This window comes from Sminthopsis crassicaudata, chromosome 3 (assembly GCF_048593235.1).
Source record: "Sminthopsis crassicaudata isolate SCR6 chromosome 3, ASM4859323v1, whole genome shotgun sequence".
NCBI classification, from domain to species: domain Eukaryota; kingdom Metazoa; phylum Chordata; class Mammalia; order Dasyuromorphia; family Dasyuridae; genus Sminthopsis; species Sminthopsis crassicaudata.
In genome coordinates, this window is record NC_133619.1 from 176838026 (window position 1) to 176853954 (window position 15929).

Consider the following 15929-nt stretch of genomic DNA (forward strand, 5'->3'; position numbering starts at 1 on the left):
TCTTATCTAATTTTTTTTAACTTTTTAAAAACTTTTTATCTTTTTAGTTTTGTTAATGTATTTTGAACTTTTGTTTTTCTGGTTATGTTGAACTCTTATTCCTGTTTTTTTTTTTTTTTTTTTTTTTTGAGAAGCAATTTGGGTTAAGTGACTTTGCCCAGAGTCACACAGCTAGGAAGTGTTACAAGTCTGAGGCTAGCTTCCCTACTAATATGTTTTTGTCTTTCACTTTGTCCTTGCCCATTGTCCTTTTTCTTATGTTTTAACTTATTTAATTCTCAGCTGTAGAAGAAAGAGCAGAGAATCAATCAATCATTCAACAAGTATTTGTTCAGTGCTTAATGTGGACAATGACATAGTATAATTATTTGTAAAATCACAATTAACTTTAAAGGATAATTATATACAATATAGAACTTATCAAAACTTTCTTCCATAACCCTTTGTAAGTAATAATAATACATTCTTGATTTTTCTTTGGAGGTACTTACTGACTCCCCTGAAGTATCTACTGTCTTGGTCCTCTGTTGTCTTCCTGATGCTGAGGCTTCTCAGCATCTCTTAACTGCTTCCCCTGCCCCTCCCCCCCAAACCTTTTGAGGACTTAGGACTTCTGCTCAATCATATCTTTTCTCTTGTGTTCTCTCTTCCTGATGAAATATATCTTTCTCTTTGTGTTTTCTTCCTACTAGACCTTTCATTATAGTATAGAGGGTGAAAAGTCAAAGCTAGACTGCTAGAAGAAACAAAAGTTTGATTCTTGGCCCTGAGAAAATAATACTCCAGGAATGCTGGAGTATTATTAGAGTAAAAAATCATAATAAAGTTAAAAAAGTTTAAAAAAATTATCATGTAAGATGTTAGGCTATTTTACTCTAGTGGGCATTATTTAATGCTATTAGTATGAATAGGAAACTGAAATATCATTTGGCTAATTAGCCTTCTACCCTACTATTATAAATAAGAAAGACAATATTTAGTGTTCATAAATGCTTAGTTAAGGCATCTACTTCTCGGTTTTTCTGGGGTAGTTGCTGGCTCCAGTATTGATACCCACTCATTCTCTTTACCTTACTCTTATAACTTTAGAGAAGTTTAGGGAAACATCCTTTAATTTGAAATCATATTTCTGTAGGAAAGGTCCCATATACAACAAAATATTCACTGTCAAATTTCTGGTGGTAGTGAAAAATTGTATAGAGATTAGATTCCCATTGATTAAGAATGTCTTAAATCAATTCTGACAAAAGAATGTAGTGGAATATTATTGTGCTGTATGAAATGATGAATATGAAGACTTCAGAGAAATACACAAAGAATTCAGAAAGATTTAAGTAAAAACAGTAAAAAACAATGCATATGATGACTACAATAATGTAAAATGGAAAACAACAACAAAAAAGAAGCTAAATGCTTTTTAATTATAGTGATGAAGCTTGGTCATGGAGAAGAATTCAAAAAATAAATTCCTCTTTTCTTTGCAGAGGTTGAAGGACTATGAATGTGGAAAATTGCATGTATTATTAGATATAATAAAAATGTTGGTTGATTTTGCTGAACCACTTTCCTTCCCCTTCCTCTTTCTTTTTTATATATAATAAAGTTTTTAAATATAATATTTATGTTTATGTATTATTTATTTTTATTTATATGTTTTTTTATATTTACATAATAAAGTTTTTATTAGGAGGGAGGGACCTTTGGGTAGGGAGGAAGAAGAGATATATTCAGATGTGATTTTGATATGAAAAAAAGAAAGACATTAATAAAAATCAAGAATCAGGCCTTTGTGCAGTAAAAATATTTCTAGATAGGATCAGAGACATGGACCAGTTCTGTTTATTATAGAATCTAGCATTGTTTTTCGTTCTTTGCCTCTGGGAGTATATCAGATTTGGGTTTTACAAGAACTAATCCATCTTTGACTATAGCACCCTTAATTAGGGCCATCTGCTGCTATTATCCCAGTATTCCAAGACAGTTTCTTCTGCTCTATCATATCTTTTCTCTTGTGTTCTCTTCCTGATGTAATATATCTTTCTCTTTGTGTTTTCTTCCTACTAGAGACTTTCACTCCAGTATAGAGGGTGAAAAGTCTTCTGTTTGTGGATTCCCTACTCCACTTTGCCAATTATCAGCAACATTGTTTCTTCTGACTTCTCCCAATTGTCAATCGGTGGCCCTGACTAAACATGAAGTTAGGGCAAGAAATTTGGACTGGTAGATTTGGATAAGATAGACAGGTAGACCAGCAATCAGAATGGAGTCCAGGTACACATATGTGCATTGAAGATCAAGATGAAACAATGAGTTGAAAACAAGAAAGTCAAGAAAATTAGAAGACTGATCTTATTGAACTCCAACTTTTCATATACACCTATTTATGTGATATGTATGTGTTTATAAACATATATGTGTACATAGGTTGTTCATTTCAGTCATGTCCAACTCTTCATGATCCCATTTGGGGTTTTCTTGGCAAAGATACTGAAGTGGTTTGCATTTTCCTTCCCCAGATCATTTTACAGATAAAGAAGCTGAAACAAACAGGGTTGAATGACTTGTTCAGGGTCACACAGCTAGCAAGTATCTGAAGCTCTATTTGAATTCAGGAAGATGAATCTTCCAGCAGTCTATCCACTGTGCTATCTAGTTGCCCACAAACACACACCCATGGACATATATGTATAATTATCCCTTCTAAATCAAGGGGGTTGGGGATGGAGTGCCCCTGCAATCTGGAAAAACTCTATAAAATTTTTGGCTCTCCATTAACCAGAGAAGAAGACTGAATTATTTGACATTAAAAGATAATATGCTAATATTATACAATACTATATATATTTTATGCATTTCTAAGTTTCTAAACCTTTTCTGTGTCTTCTGCTAGCCTTCACATGTTGTCTGTGGTTTCTGCAAAACTTACTAAAACTTCTTATTTAGTTTCCTATGCTGACCTGAGATATATCAAAAAAGTTGTTATGTGGAAGCAATAACTATATGTGCTTTTGAGGGAAAGGGGTTTTCATTTCTTTATGTACACAGCTCCTAGAATATTATCTAGCACATGGTAAATGCTTAATTAATATTTATTGATTGATAAAAAGGGAAATCTTTCCTAAATAATTAGAACTGTGCTATGTGGAATTGGTTGCCTTCAATGGAGAGTAAGTTACTGTCGCTGGAAGTTTTCAAGTGAACACTGGATGAGCCTTTGCCAGGATATAACCTATTCAGTTGAGAGTTAAACCTGATGATGTCTGAAGTCATTTACTAGCGCAGACTGTGGATTGAAAGTCAGGCATATATGCATTCTGGGGATCAGAAAAAGCAGTTAGAAGTTATGTTGGTAGACAAGAAGGATGAAGACATAAGTACTGATTACAAAGTAAGTAGACAAAAATCTGATTTGGCAGATACCCAGGCTGTCTATAAAAGACAAGGGAAGACAGTCCAAGGGAGACTGGGGAACAGTTAAGCAATTGATCATCAAAAGTTTTTATTGAGTCATTATTAAATGCCAAGCACTGAGCCAAGTTCAGGGGATAAAAGGTAAGACAAAAATAGATCTCAAGGAGATTACAGCATAGTGGGAGAGATTTGCTGTTCAGTCTTTCAATCATGTTAATTCTTCATGATCCTATGGACTATTTTTTCCATAGGGTTTTCTTGGCAAATATACTGGAATGGTTTGCCATTTCCTTCTCCAGTAATTCCTTGTTGTTATTGTTTTGTTAGAGGTCTCTACTATGCACTGTCCGTCTTGGGTAACCCTGCATGGCATAGCTCATAGTTTCATTGAGCTGGATATGAACTCAGATGTTGCTGTTTCTAGGACAAGAATTCTGCCTACATGGGAATCCACCCACTCCATGAGGGAGGTACCAACTAATTAACCAAGTAAATAAAGAGAAAGAGAGAAAAGTGCCTACCAGAAGATTGAGGTGAACGTGCCCACTCAATGAAAGGATGCCGATGATGAATGACTGATCGTTGACACTTTTCCACATCTCCTTTCTGTTCAATCATGTCCACAATTTCCTGAATCCATGTTGTTCCTGATTCCCAAGTAGAAAGAATTAGAAACAGAGAGCACATGGAAGCAACATATTAACTACTGACTCTGCTATGCTAGCTATATCCTCAGTTCATAACTTTATTATCCATGGTAGATGGATGTTCTTCTTTTTTTTGGCAAGGAAATTACTGAAATTCTATTAGAAATAATGTGATAGATCCATCACTTTTAGAAGTAAAAGTGAAAAATCTCTTGGAAATTCTTAGCTTGGGATGGGAAAGTAGGTATATATATATTTTTTTAGTTAGAGTGGCTTATGAACTATGAACTTACTGAGGCATAGAAAACTACTGTAGACCATACAGTTGGATTTGGAAGGGACCTTAGATATTGAATTCAAACTCATCATTTTATAAATGAAGACCATGGAGTCATGAGAATTGAAATCATTTAACCAAGGTCTATAAGTAGTAAGAGCAGGTATTTGAACCCAGAATTCTCCAGGCCCTTTTCTACTGAAGGAAGAAAACTAGCCACATCATTCAGGACTGCTGTGACAACTCATATTTACATAGCACTTTTGGATTCGATAATGCTTTCTTACAACAATCCCATGAGATTGGAAGAGTAAACCTTAGTATTCTTATTTATCTGATCAGGACACTGATACTTTAGGTGAATGAGGTGTGATCAGAAATAACTAACAGGGCTAAAATATGAGATCTTTGGGACTTTGATTATATCTCTGGAAGATGTGGGCACAATAATGTAATAATAATAGTTGGTATTTATATAAAGATTTGTATATTTATATAGAGATTTGTGAAGAGCTTTATTTACATACAATATCTTGTTTGATATTTATAACCCTCTGAGGTGGGGGCTATTATTGTCTTCATTTTACAGATGAAATAACCATTTCCTCTTGATTGAGACCATCTCCTTGTCAGAGTCCCAGTTAGCTCTGCTCTTCATTTCTCTCTCCATCTGTGAACTCATTGTGTGTAAGTTTGTCTAGGAGAGTATGTATCCAAACTCAACAATTCTTCTAGACAGACTAGGGCCTCATTTCTTGTCCTCTTTTTAAAAACAGTACAAAACCACATCTCTATGATGGTTTGAGTCAGTTAAATCAAACATGTTTGAGACTTAATCATTTGCAATCCTTGTGGTGTAAATGAACAATAGATAATGTATTCCATATGATCCATTAAGGAGATGCCCTTTATCATCCCACTGAGCTGTTAAAAAGGTATAGTCATATCTACTTTCAGGAGATGTAATAAAAATCTCCCCTCTCCAAAAAGGCCGGAGCTTTTAGCTTTGCTACCCAGGTTAACTTCTGGGCCTCTTTCTATATTTGAGAACTCCTAATTTTAGGTCCAGCAGATTTTTCTTAAATTAACACCTCCACTAAAGTCATCCTCTGATGTCTTGGGGTAGTCAGAACTAGAACAGGGCAGGAGAAATATGTCTTGGATGCTGAACTTTACCTTCTTAATGAATGGGGTTATCATAGATAATTTAGCTATTATCAGAAGTGAAAACAACTAGTGGCATTCCCCTTTTGTTTCCCAAATCACTTTTCTAATATGAGAGAGTTTCCTCCTCCCTGGCCTAAATTCTGCTCTGAATACAACTAAGACTAGTTTTTATCTTCCTCTGTTCTAAAGCACATTAAAACATATTATAATTTATACCTAAATCTCACAGCTAAGCATTTTAGAGGCAAAGCTTCAGAAATCTCGATAGTCATTCATGTGTACATTATGAGTTAACTCATGTTAGATTCTACTTCAGAACTATAGCCTCATCACCTTGTAGGTTAGGCTTCTTGTAAATACACTAGCCTGGTAACTAGAGTGCCTCAAGTTGGAGTTTCTGAAGTATATTAAGAGAGAAATGAGAGTCTGAAGACTTGGGGCACAATCAAGAGATATATTCTCAGGTGCTGCTAAACTCAAGTCTCCTCATATCACTTTATTATCAGTAATTTATCTGGTCTCTCTTAGTGTCAGTTGTAACTAAGTTTTCATGTCTGCTAAATATCTCCACTACATCCAATATTCAAAGGAGGCAGAAGAAGAATTCCTTCACCAATTCTTTTTTTAGAGTAATTGTGCTAAGGTTGGAGTGGGAGTGAATTTAGGGTTATTGGATAAACAGGGGAGAGCACAATACAGACCACAATACAGACCACAATATAGGGCTGCTGACCCTTTAGCTTGACTGTAAAGCTGGCTTATTCTGGCGTCATCCTTTCCTCTGACCTCTCTTTAGATTTTTTTTTTCTTACCCCAAGTATCAGAATTTTTCAGTCACAACTCTGAAAATGGAAAGTCTAAGAATAACAACTTAGGGATTGACTTTATATATTTGTTCCCTGAGATCATCTCTAGTTAAAATTCAGAGGACCCCATCAGAGTGAAGAACTTTTCTGGGTACAATAACTCTTGAGGATATTAAATTATAGAAAGCCTATGCTCTTTTTTGGTGGTGTTAGGGGCAATGAAGCACTGCTTTCTCTTTGAGATGTGCCACAGAGCCTGTATGCCTTGTCAGGTAGGGCGGGCCCAGGAGGTAAAAAAGAGCTTGGTATCTGAGGTAGGAGGTTGTGTTTGGCAGAAGTTTAGGAACTGCTAATAGGTTTCTTGAGATGGCAAGGGGTGTGTCCTCTTGCTAGATCTCCTCCTGGGAAGCATCACTAACTCCAGAAGCCTCCCTTCTGAGGGCTTCTCCTCTGCAGTTCTGAATGGGCTGGGCATGGCCAATTCCAGAAGAGAGGTAGCATAAATAGACAGCTCTGTGTAGAGCTCACTCTCTTTCTTGTGCCCCTGCTTTCTTGCGCTCCTGTGCTCCTGCTACCCCTCACTGAGAAGATGACTGAATAAAAGACAGAATGGTTGCACCTCCCACCTGGTGGGTTTATCTCTGTGTGATCCGGGTTGGTGCCTAAAGACTAGTAAGTTGGCCTAGCCATACCGCTGACCAGGTGGGAAGATAGAGTAGTCTTAAGGGATGCTACAAGTGGTGACCAAACAGGTACTATATGGCTAGGACCTCACCTTGTAGCAGGTCTACAGAGTGGGAAAGGAGATAGAACTCTGCTCTAGTGAGTGGAATGTTTGGTATGAGACAAACTATAGTGAAGATCCCAGGTCAGGAGGTGCTAAGGAAAGAAGTTTATAGAATAGAAAAGCAAGAAGGATTGGAAATTGATTATAAAAAGTAGGAGGTAGTAAGTAATCAGATGGCTTCCTATAATAAGGAAAGCCAGTAGCCATCCTGGAATGGCGTCATCTCATTTATCAAGTGATCAGAAGCACTTTAAGAGGTGCAAGCTGCAATCCATTAAAAGTATATGATGAAATGAAAAGGGAGTCATAAAACAAATGAGGGTTGTAAATTGGCACTCACTGGGACTAGCTGTTCCCATAAAATGGACACAGCAGAGTTTAGCTGTGGGAAAGAATCAGGAAATAAACAAGAAGAAGGAGGTAGATGTGATGAAACAGGAAGAGGTAGTTAGGAAGAAGCAGGAAGTGGATATGATGGAACTAGAAGAGGCAGGGATAAGACAAGTAATGAGGAAGTAAACAGAAAGACATATGATCTTGAGAAAAAAGACAAGTGATAAGATGAAGGAGGAGAAAGCAAACAGAGGGAAGGTTACCTCCATCTCCCCCATTCCCAGCCCTCCTGGAGGGGATATGTCTCCCACCTCCTCCCTCTGCACCCCCTTGTGGAGGCTTTAGAGATTCCCAGCCAAATTTAGGACATAATACAGAAAGCTGGAAGGTATGAAAGAAATGAGGATCAAATTCAATATGATGCAGCAGTATATGCAGCTGTGTCCCAATTAACAGTTTAGCCCACTGCTAAATCCCAGTGAGTATTTAGCAAAATTTAGGCTTCTAGAAAGCAGAGGCCCTCAGTGACTAAAATTAAACAGGGCCCAGATGAGCCTATTCCTGATTTTGTGGCCCGCCTACAGGCAGCTGTTGAGAGGTCAATGGACAGAGAAGCCTCCAGCCTCCTTATACAGAAATTGGCATGGGAGAATGCTAATACTAACTGCCAGAAGATCATGCTTACTTTAGATGGGGAGGCTGGCCTGGAAGAGATGATAAAGAGATGTGAAAATGTTGGCTCCAATGCCTTTCAATGCCTCGTGGGTTACTGCAGAAGACCTGCCTTGGCAATTTGTAGACAAATAGGGGATATTCTGACCCCTGGTGGTTGCAGGTCTCAGGAACAATTTATGTTACAAGAACATAGTGAAAGCTTGTGGGGCCTCAGTTTATATACTACCTCCACAGGATTTTGATTGGGGTCATTGGGTGTTTAGGCACCACTTTGATATCACACCCACACCATTAACATGGAAATCTAACACCTTGGTTTGGGTACCCTAGTAGCCTTTCTCAGTGAACAAAGCCCAAACCTTATGTGAAATTATATAACAACAGTTGAAGGCCAGACATATAGAACCAATGTCCAGCCCATGGAATAGCCCTGTATTTATTATAAAGAAAAAATCTGGAAAATTCGGAATGCTAGAGGACCTTACAGCCATTAATGCTATTATTGAGCTTATGGGAGCCCTACAGACTGGTATGCCATCTCCTAATCTAGTACCCACTGGCTGGCCAGTTACAGTAATTGATATACAAGATTGTTTCTTCTCCGTCTCTCTCACCCCAGAAGATTTGTTTTAACCATTCCCTCTATAAAAAATGCAGGACCTGATCTACGCTACCAATGGAAAGTTCTCTCCCAAGGGATGTTTTGTATCCCTACTTTGTGTCAGGTGTATGTAGCACAAGTGCTAGAACCAATCAGAAAGGTGTGGCTTCATGCCATAATTCTGCATTATATGGATGATATCAATAAGCAGTGGGAAAGATCTCTCTGTCCTGCTTAAGGAGACCATAAGCATTCTTGCTCAACATGGACTGGTGATAGCCCCAGAAAAGATCCAACATAACTATCCCATCACTTACCTGGGGCTCCACATGAGGACTTCTATAGTTACTAATCAGATACTTAACTAGACAATTAGACAAGGTGAATACTCTGAACCTATTTCAGAAACTGGTTGGACAAATTCAACAGTTAAGGGCTTGTGCCCCTATTTCTATTTCTTTGATGCAGCTTTTATATGACATCTTGAAAGGAGAGTCTGATCTAAACTCCCCTCATAAATGAACCTCCTCCATGAAGGATACAATTTATAAGATCATTGTTCTCACTTCTAAATCTGAAACAGCAAGGTGGGACCCCATGTGTCCTATAGAGGTCTTTTTGGTAGATCAAAAAAGTCCTTTTGCAGTATTACATCAAAGTAGTAAAATTTTGAAATATGTATACATAACAAAACCACAGAAGATATTACTGAACCATACTGAAATGCTGGGAGAACTTGCCCTTTAGGCAGTAAAAAGAATTTTTCATCTAACAGGGAAAAGAGCATTACTGTATTTACCCTTTGAACTGGGAGCTAGAGAAGTCATGATGCAAACCTATAGGTCATAGGCGTATTGTTCTCTAAGCCCCCATGCTACATGCTTGCTCCTTTCTTTGCTGTCCCATATTCTGGTACAGCCCCCTTGTAAAACAACTGTTGATGCTCCGTGCAAGACCCAAATGTCTTTATTGACACCACTAAGAACTGGAAGGCCTCAATTTATCATGAGCGCTCAAAAGAGATTCTGATATTAGAGACCCCTTATGATTCCACCCAGAAAAATGAGCGTTTAGCTATCCCCCAGACCTGTAAAAGATACCCTGAGCCCATTAACTTCATATCAGACAGTGATTTTTGGCAAATGGATATGACGTGTGGACCTTGTGGCTATCCATGTCTGTATTGACACCTTTTCTAAATTTCTTTGGGCCACAACAGCCTCCTGTGAGAACACTCCTTTGGTCATTAAACATTTGTATAGTTGCTTCTCCTCTCACGGAGTTCCTAATACCATATGGTCCAGTTTATACCACTAAGCAGATGGCCACCTTCCTTGCCATGTTTGCCATTAAACATGTTATAGGTTTTCCCTATAATCCACAAGGTCAAACCCTAAGCCCATCATACTCTGAAGGCCATCCTTGTTAAACAGAAAGGGGGAAGAAGTTGACTGAATCCCCAATGGCCCACACAGGTGGACAGGGATAAGGCCTTATATACTTACAATTTTTGTTCCTGAATAGGGATACCAGCCTCTCTCTGGGAATGATACATTTGGCACAATCTTATAGACAGGACAGAAAACTAGGCCCCTTGAAAACAGTGCTTCAAGCACCAGAGAACACACATAAGGTCCTTTGGAAGGATGAGGAAGGACATTGGCGAAGTCCATCCTTGGTACTTTGGAGAGGGCTGGGATATTTATGTCTTGCAGGTCCTGATGGGGAAGGCTGCTAGATTCCAGAAAGAAGAACAAGGACTATTAAAACAGGGGCTGAAGAAGAGGAGATGACCTAGGAAATGCCTGAAACAAAGCCTTAGCAGGGAGATGACTACCCTTGCCCGGCTTGTTGATTGGATCCAACACACTTCCTTTCCCATTCCCTTCTATCATATCCCTTGGGCTCTATGTAGCCATTATTGCATTGTTGCTTCTTTTGCTTTTGCCTACTTTGCTAGGATGCTTTGTGTGTATTCTTTTTTTTTTTTTTTGAGGCTGGGGTTAAGTGACTTGCCCAGGGTCACACAGCTAGGAAGTATTAAGTGTCTGAGACCAGATTTGAACTCAAGTCCTCCTGAATTTAAGGCTGGTGCTCTAGCCACTGTGCCACCTAGCTGCCTCTTGTGTGTATTCTTAAAAATTTTTTAGAGATGATTAAGGAAGAGCTTCTCATTCATCAACATGAGAACACTCAGTCTTATGAATAAAATAGGGGGAGGTGTAAGGAGCAATGAAGTACTATTCTTTCTTTGAGATGTGCCATGGAGCCTGTATGGCTTCATTTGATAGGGGGGCCCAGGAGGTTAAAAAGAGGCTTGCTTGGCCTCTGAGGCAAGAGGTTGTATCTGACAGGAGTTAAGGAACTGCTATAGGTTTCTTGAGATGGCAAGGGGCATGTCCTTGTTAGATCTCCTCCTGGACACAGCACTAACTCCAGAAGCCTCCCTCTGGGGCTCTGCCTACACAGTTCTGAATGGGCTGGTCATGGCCAATCCCGGAAGAGAGGCAGCATAAACAGACAACCTTGAACAGAACTTGCTCTCTTGCTACGGTGTTCTTGCATTCTTATGCTCCTGCTTCCTGCTACCCCCACTGAGAGGATAACTGAATAAAGACAGAATGTTTGCCCCTTCTGGTTGGTCTGCCTCTGTGTGATCTGGGTTGGTGCCCGAACACTGATAAATTGGCCTAACCATGCCACCAATGTGGGGGCAGATAGAGTAGCCTTAAAGGATGCTACAGGTGGAGAGTACTAGCATGAAGGAACTCATGGAGAGAATTATAGTGAATAGAGTCAGGAAAACTTGAGATCAAAATCTGTCTCAGATATTCACTTGTTTGAACCTGGTCAAGTCACTTAAGTTTCCTAATATGTGTAATACAATAATAGCATTTACCTCACAGAGTTGTGTGGATCAAATGAGATTATAAATGTAATACATACATAAAGGACTCTGTAAAACAAAGTACCATATAAATATTTGTTGTTATTATTATTAGATCCTTCCTTCATTCAAGGCATCGAGGTGGGATAAAGATAAAGTGCTGGAGTTGGATTAAGGAATATCTTACATCAGATATTTATCTGTGTGACCCTATGTAGATCACTTGATTTTTTAGCCTCAGTTTCTTCATTTATAAAATGGTAATTATCTTATTTACAAAGTTGTTATAAGGATAAAATAAAATGATTAATACTTACAAAGCAATTTGTAAATCTTAAAACATTATAAATAATTATTAAATGAAATAATTAAATTTTATATTATTAATGTAACATCTTATTTTAATACTATATAAATTTAATTATTAATTTTAATATAGACATAATTATTACATAAAGCATCAGCAGTTATTATGAAAATGAACTTTAATATTTCCAAACATATTCACCTGACTTAGGATAGGTACAGATGAGAAGATCATCATCCTTGAACCTGAATTTCTGTATTTGGTCCCAGTTATTCACTGTTGTACTTGGCAGGAAGATACTTTCCACTTCTCCCAGTGATGCACGTTTCTTTCCCTCTGAGAGCAGTGGTCTTTTTGCTTCCTGGGTCATGATTTCTTTCACAGAATTTCTATCATAATATAGTAGAGGAAAGACTGTAACTATAAAGGAAGAATAACTATCTGTTGATTGTTATTTTAAAATCAAAGTTGAGGGATAAACAATTCTTATATAAATGCTAGTTATTATTATTGTTGTTGAACTATAATAATCCCCAAACCTCCACTCTGCATAGAAGTGAATGGTTAAGTTTAGTAAGAATGCGGAGGACCCTAGAAGAAAGACTGATTGTTATTGGGAATTGGTGGAGATAGAGAAAGAACTGAGATGGAGTTGGGGGAAGCAAGAAAACCTCAGAAATCTCTGCCCAGAATGGCAAGGGGTGGGTGGACAGGCTCTAGTGAGGAAGCAAAATCACTTGCAAGGGAAGAGAGAACTTGAAGATCTTAACAGATATTAGAGGGTATGCACATATATTTTAGGGATGTGAATGGGAGATAATTTTGGGAAATGACAGAAAAGAAAGAAAGATCTTACCATGGAATTCAGGCCTTTTGGAAAATATCAAAGTCCTAGTTTTGCCATTGTAGGTCAGGCTAATGCCCCCAAAATATTTGGTCCCACCACATTTGGTAATCTATTTTCTTAGCTCCTATTGCATTATTGTACAAGCTAATACAAAATACATATAGTTTGTTTTAATTTGCATGTCTTACCTTTTAATGCTAAGGGAAAATTAGGTCACTGTGCGGTAGTTATTCTTCGATATTTCCTGTTACAGAAATTCCGGGAGCAAAAGTACATCTGGGCTCAAGTTGCCTTTGGTTATTACCCAGGTTACCCTCCAGTCAAATTTCTAATATAAGGATGGCAGCATGGGCTTTAAGCAATAAAGACATTGAATGGCTGTGGTATTGGACTTTTCCCTACAGTCAAAATGAGTGATTAGTAGTGAAGGGAATGAAGCTTTCTGTGTTTTGCAAAGCTGTTATCTCCAGGCAGGGAAAAGATTTAGATAACACTATTCTGTTCCTTTGTTTTTTCTTTCTTCGCCCTTTTTTTTTTTGGCTTGTTTTTCTTGCCTAGCCTCTGACTCAGCTCTGATTTTGAGAAAGTGCCAAATCAGTTTAAACTTTCATCTCCAAGTGGATGTTAGGTTTTTATTAACTCTTTCACGTTGCTATTTTAAAAAATGTTTATTAAGCACCTTTTACAGATGACAAAACTGAGGCCTAGAGAGTTTAAGAGACTTCCTGAAGTCACACAGAGAATAAAATTGCAAAGTCAGCATTCAGACCTAGGCCTCTAATTCCAAACCCATCATCAAAGTCATTATTCTATACTTGGTGCTATGTAACTTGTGTATCATAGTCCTTTTTCATTTGTTCTATATATGCTTCAAAATACAAGTTTTCTACTTAATAACCTCCCAACTATCTTTATTTTTTTGTGAGATAGTTGGGGCCAAGTGTTTGCCCAGAGTCACACAGCTAGCAAGTGTTAAGTATATGAGACTAGATTTGAATTCAAGTTCTCCTGACTTGCTGCCCAATCTAATTACCTCCCAGTCACCACTAGACCTTTACAACTTGGTTCCAATTTATTTTTTCCAGTCTAATTATACATTATTTCTGGTCAGGTACTATGTGTTTAGCCAAACTGTCTCTCTTGCTATTTCTCACATAAGACAAGCCATCAGTCATCTATGTATCATTCATTTTACAAGCTGATTCCCATCTCTGGAATGTATTTTCTCTTTACCTTCAGGTTTTATAATCCCTACTTTCCTACAAAACTCAAATTAAGTCCTTCTACATGAGGCCTTTCAGGATCCCCTCCAGCTTCTCTAATATTTTTCCTCACATAAAAGTACCTCATATTAATTTTTTATGTGCTTTGATATATCTACATGTCTCTCCCAATAGAGTGAAAACTTCTTGAAGAGAGGTACCATTATTTTTTCTTTGTATCCCTAATACAGCTTGACCTAGTACAGATGTAGCTTTGGAGTCAGAAACACATGATTCAAATTCTGCTTCTGACACATAGTAGCTGTTTGACCCTAAGCAAATCACAAAGCATGTGTTGATATGTGCCAGTAGATGGTGTTTCCTCACTGGATATTTCCTAGACCAATGAAATCAAATAAAAATTGAATGAAAAAAACCACAATGTAAATTTAAAAAAAAATCTCTAGCATTTAGCATAGCACTTGATACTTGATCATTGATATTTTATTCCCCAGTAAATGTTTGATAGGGTTTTAAGTTAATGTAGCCTAATCAACATCCTTCTCATAAAACCTCTTTAAATATGCAAATACAATTTATAGCTTAAATATTTGCTTTGCTCACCAATTTTAACTTTAATTTTCCTTTAGTTTTATTTTCCAAAACTTTAACAAAATTCATATCTTTTCTCTTAATTTTCCCGTAGTTTTATTTTCCAAAACTTTAACAAAATTCATATCTTTTCTCTGGAACTCCTTTGATTTTGCCACATTCTGCTTTAAAATACAGAATTCTGGACTATACATTCTATAATTATTTTAGTATCCTAAGTCTATTACTTTGCACATGTCTGTGTTTGGACTGATAGAATGATCCCCAACAAAAGCATATTTTATACTCTGGAAGAATTATCTCCTATGCCTAACGTTTCAATCTTATTAATCTATCCATAATGTACTATACTTTTGATTCATATTTTACGAGGGGGCCACCTCGGACTGTAGCTCTTTTTATATTGACCTGTAAAATGAATAAATAGTTAATTTTTAGTGCCAGATTTACTTCTTTGTAATGTTTGGCTATAAGATTTCATTCTGGTCAATATAAATTTTTCCCTTTATTGATCAAGGTCACCTTGAATTCTTTTGGTCTTCTGAGACATTAATAATTTCACTATGCAATCACATTTATTCCACATGTCCTCAATATCATTATTAATTGTATTTTGAGAGTTAATCAAAATAAAAGTTGAAAAGAAGGCTTTGTATGGTTACTTACAAGTATTTCAAGACACCTTGTAAAACGGGAGGTGAGCAAGATGTGATCCAGGTACTGCTTTAGTTCACTAGTTGGGCTTGCTTAAGTATCTTCCCTCAAAGATATTTTGCCTGTCCAATCATTGTTACTTATGATATCTGATTTCAGCCCAAACCAACCAATTTAGGACACTAAACTCCATATTGGTGGTTATGATATGAATACTCCAATGAGAAATTGTGGTCAAAGTTCACCCATATTTCTAGACATTCTGGGAAAAACCACAATCAATGGTCTTTTAATGTGCTTTAACATTATTTCTCACACTAAGGGCAGTTCTCTTTATCTATCCTATTAGGACTTTGATTAGTATGTTTATACTTGATAGTTCTGCCTACACCTAAGAGCTACATCAGAAATGAAATTGCTATGGGTTAGGGTTTGTGAGGCTAATCTTTTGTGTGTGTGTGTGTGTGTGTGTATGTGTGTGTGTGTGTAAGGAGAGACACATACAGACAGACAAAAAGACACAGAAAGAGACAGAGTTAATGAAGACAGAGACAGGTACACATAGACAGAAATCTAGAGAAAGAAATTTCTGAACTTTTGAGGCAAATAGCATTTTTATGTCTTTTGGTGAACAGGAAGAGTGATGTTCATTTTTTGGGGGGAATGAGAGTTCTAAAGCTGAAATGTGAGACCGATAACATTCCAAACAAAATAAG

At 37.3% G+C, this 15929-nt stretch overlaps 1 protein-coding gene across 2 annotated transcripts in view; it reads right to left on the bottom strand.

Annotated features, from left to right (window-relative positions):
- The window catches only part of LOC141560853 (sulfotransferase 1C2-like), a 28309-nt gene extending 12993 nt beyond the window's left edge, over positions 1-15316 (bottom strand). Inside the window, exons 1-3 of one of the 2 annotated variants that reach the window (XM_074299664.1) lie at positions 15226-15316; positions 12100-12287; positions 3933-4058 (exon numbers count right to left, since the gene is read on the bottom strand). In XM_074299664.1, the coding sequence (XP_074155765.1) occupies positions 3933-4058; positions 12100-12268 (295 nt within the window). In that variant the 5' untranslated portion in view covers positions 12269-12287; positions 15226-15316. Of the gene's footprint in view, positions 1-3932; positions 4059-12099; positions 12288-12933; positions 13223-15225 lie in introns of those variants that run through there. The other variant, XM_074299665.1, reaches the window with a different exon arrangement.
- Between the last annotated feature and the right edge of the window lie 613 nt (positions 15317-15929).